This window comes from Nematolebias whitei, chromosome 23, assembly GCF_014905685.2.
Source record: "Nematolebias whitei isolate Nwh7 chromosome 23, NemWhi1, whole genome shotgun sequence".
In the NCBI taxonomy this organism is placed as follows: Eukaryota; Metazoa; Chordata; class Actinopteri; order Cyprinodontiformes; family Rivulidae; genus Nematolebias; species Nematolebias whitei.
The window spans coordinates 1,978,852-1,980,719 of record NC_056520.1 but is presented as its reverse complement, the minus strand read 5'-3'; the positions used below and the strand labels follow the sequence as shown (position 1 = coordinate 1,980,719).

The 1,868-nt window shown below is 53.5% G+C and overlaps 1 protein-coding gene across 1 annotated transcript; it reads right to left on the bottom strand.

The window, feature by feature from the left end:
• Positions 1-419: 419 nt before the first annotated feature.
• LOC119428827 (C-X-C chemokine receptor type 2-like) lies at positions 420-1,505 on the bottom strand. The gene has a single exon (XM_037696515.1). It carries the CDS (start codon positions 1,503-1,505, stop codon positions 420-422), a length of 1,086 nt encoding a protein of 361 aa, XP_037552443.1.
• Positions 1,506-1,868: the final 363 nt, after the last annotated feature.

The following is a 1,868-nucleotide window of genomic DNA, read 5'->3' as shown; positions in this document are numbered from 1 at the left end:
GCAGGTGTTCTGGTCCACCTGACCGCAGGTGTTCTGGTCCACCTGTCTGCAGGTGTTCTGGACTCCAGCTGTCTCAGGTTTGAAGGTTCTCTTTACAGATGTTTCAGCTCCTTGCACAGGATCCAGGTCAGGACTCAGAGTCCACTTCAGAACAGTCCACACCAACGTTTTTATTAAAGCATCATTTTTATTCACGTTACAAATATTGCTTGTTGTTTTGACCTGAGGACTTAAATAGTTTCAGATCATCTGCTCTAAGCTGAACACACAGTCAGAGGAAGCTGAAGCAAAGCAGGAAGTTCAGCAGATGGCAGCAGAGAACATCCAAACAGCAGACTGACAACAGCTGGAACATTTATCCCCATTTCTATGGACATGATGAGCGGACGGACATTTTGTTTTTGTGCTAAAATCAGCGTTCAGAGGAAAGTCCCAGCTCCCTCTGAGGTCTGAGACGTGGACCTGCTGAACGTGGACCCGGACCTCCTCTCCTGCCGGAGCCTCCTGTGCAGGAGCAGCATCATTTTCTTCCTGAACTTCTCCCCCACGAAGGCGTACAGCAACGGGTTGATGCAGCTGTGGAGCAGAGCCAGAGCGTTGGTCACGTTCAGCGCTAACCTCACAGACGTCCTCCGGCTGCAGTCGAACTGGATCAGCTTGGCCCCGATCAGCGTGTTCACCATCATGGTTATTTGGTACGGCGTCCAGAAGAGCAGGAACGCGATCACCACGGCGATGATCACTCTCATGGCCTTGTGCTTCTGGAAGCCCCGAGTGTTCATCAGCCGTACGACGGTGATGCCGTAGCAGACGATCATGATCACCAGAGGGACCAAAAAGCCAAAGATGTGTCGGAACCCCCGGGTGGCGAGCCTCCAGCTGGTGGCCCTGCCGAGGTCAAAGCTTTCCGTGCAAATCAACCTCTCAGATTCACCGAACTTCTGCACGTGGTTAAAGAGCGCAGACAGAGCCAGGGTCCAGCCGAGGGCCCAAACTGCTGCACAGAGGAACCTGCTGCTCCTCCGCCGGTCGCTCCGGTCAACCTCATTGGCGCACACGATCACGAGGTAGCGGTCGACGCTGATGCAGGCCAGGAAGATGATGCTGGTGTAGAAGTTGGCTTCCATGACGAGACTCAGGAACTTGCACATGAAATCACCAAAGAGCCATTCTCGGATCAGCCCTACAGCGAAGAACGGGAGCGTCAGAGCCAGCAGGCCGTCCGCGATCGTCAGGTGGAACAAGTAGACATCTGAGGAGGTCAGAACGTGCCTGCTGCTGACGATGACCCACCCCACCAGCACGTTTCCTGGAACCGCCAGCAAGAAGTTGGCTACGAGGATGAGACACAGGACGAGCGCCACTGTGGGCTCCAGGCTTTTGGGGTCACATGGCAACGTGTTTGGATCCACGACGTACGGAAGCGTGGAGTTCTCGCCAATGGAGTTCTCGCCAATGTAGTTCTCGTCAAAGAAGTTCTCGTCAGGTATAAAGATGATGGACATGGCTGCGGAGGGAAAACAAACTGAGTAAACTAATCGATGAACGGAAAGAAAAGTGTCAAGTTAAATACACGGTTGATTAAAGAGGTTTGGACGTGAAACACGAAACGATGACCTGAGCACCTGAAACAAACCAGGATGTTCTTTTCATGATTCTTCTTCCTATGGGCCACAGAGAGCAGGTGTCTCACTGAGAGGCTGGGGACACCTGGACAGGTCTCCAGTCCATCACAGGGACACCTGGACAGGTCTCCAGTCCATCACAGCGAGACACCTGGACAGGTCTCCAGTCCATCACAGAGGGACACCTGGACAGGTCTCCAGTCCATCACAGGGACACCTGGACAGGTCTCCAGTCCATCACAG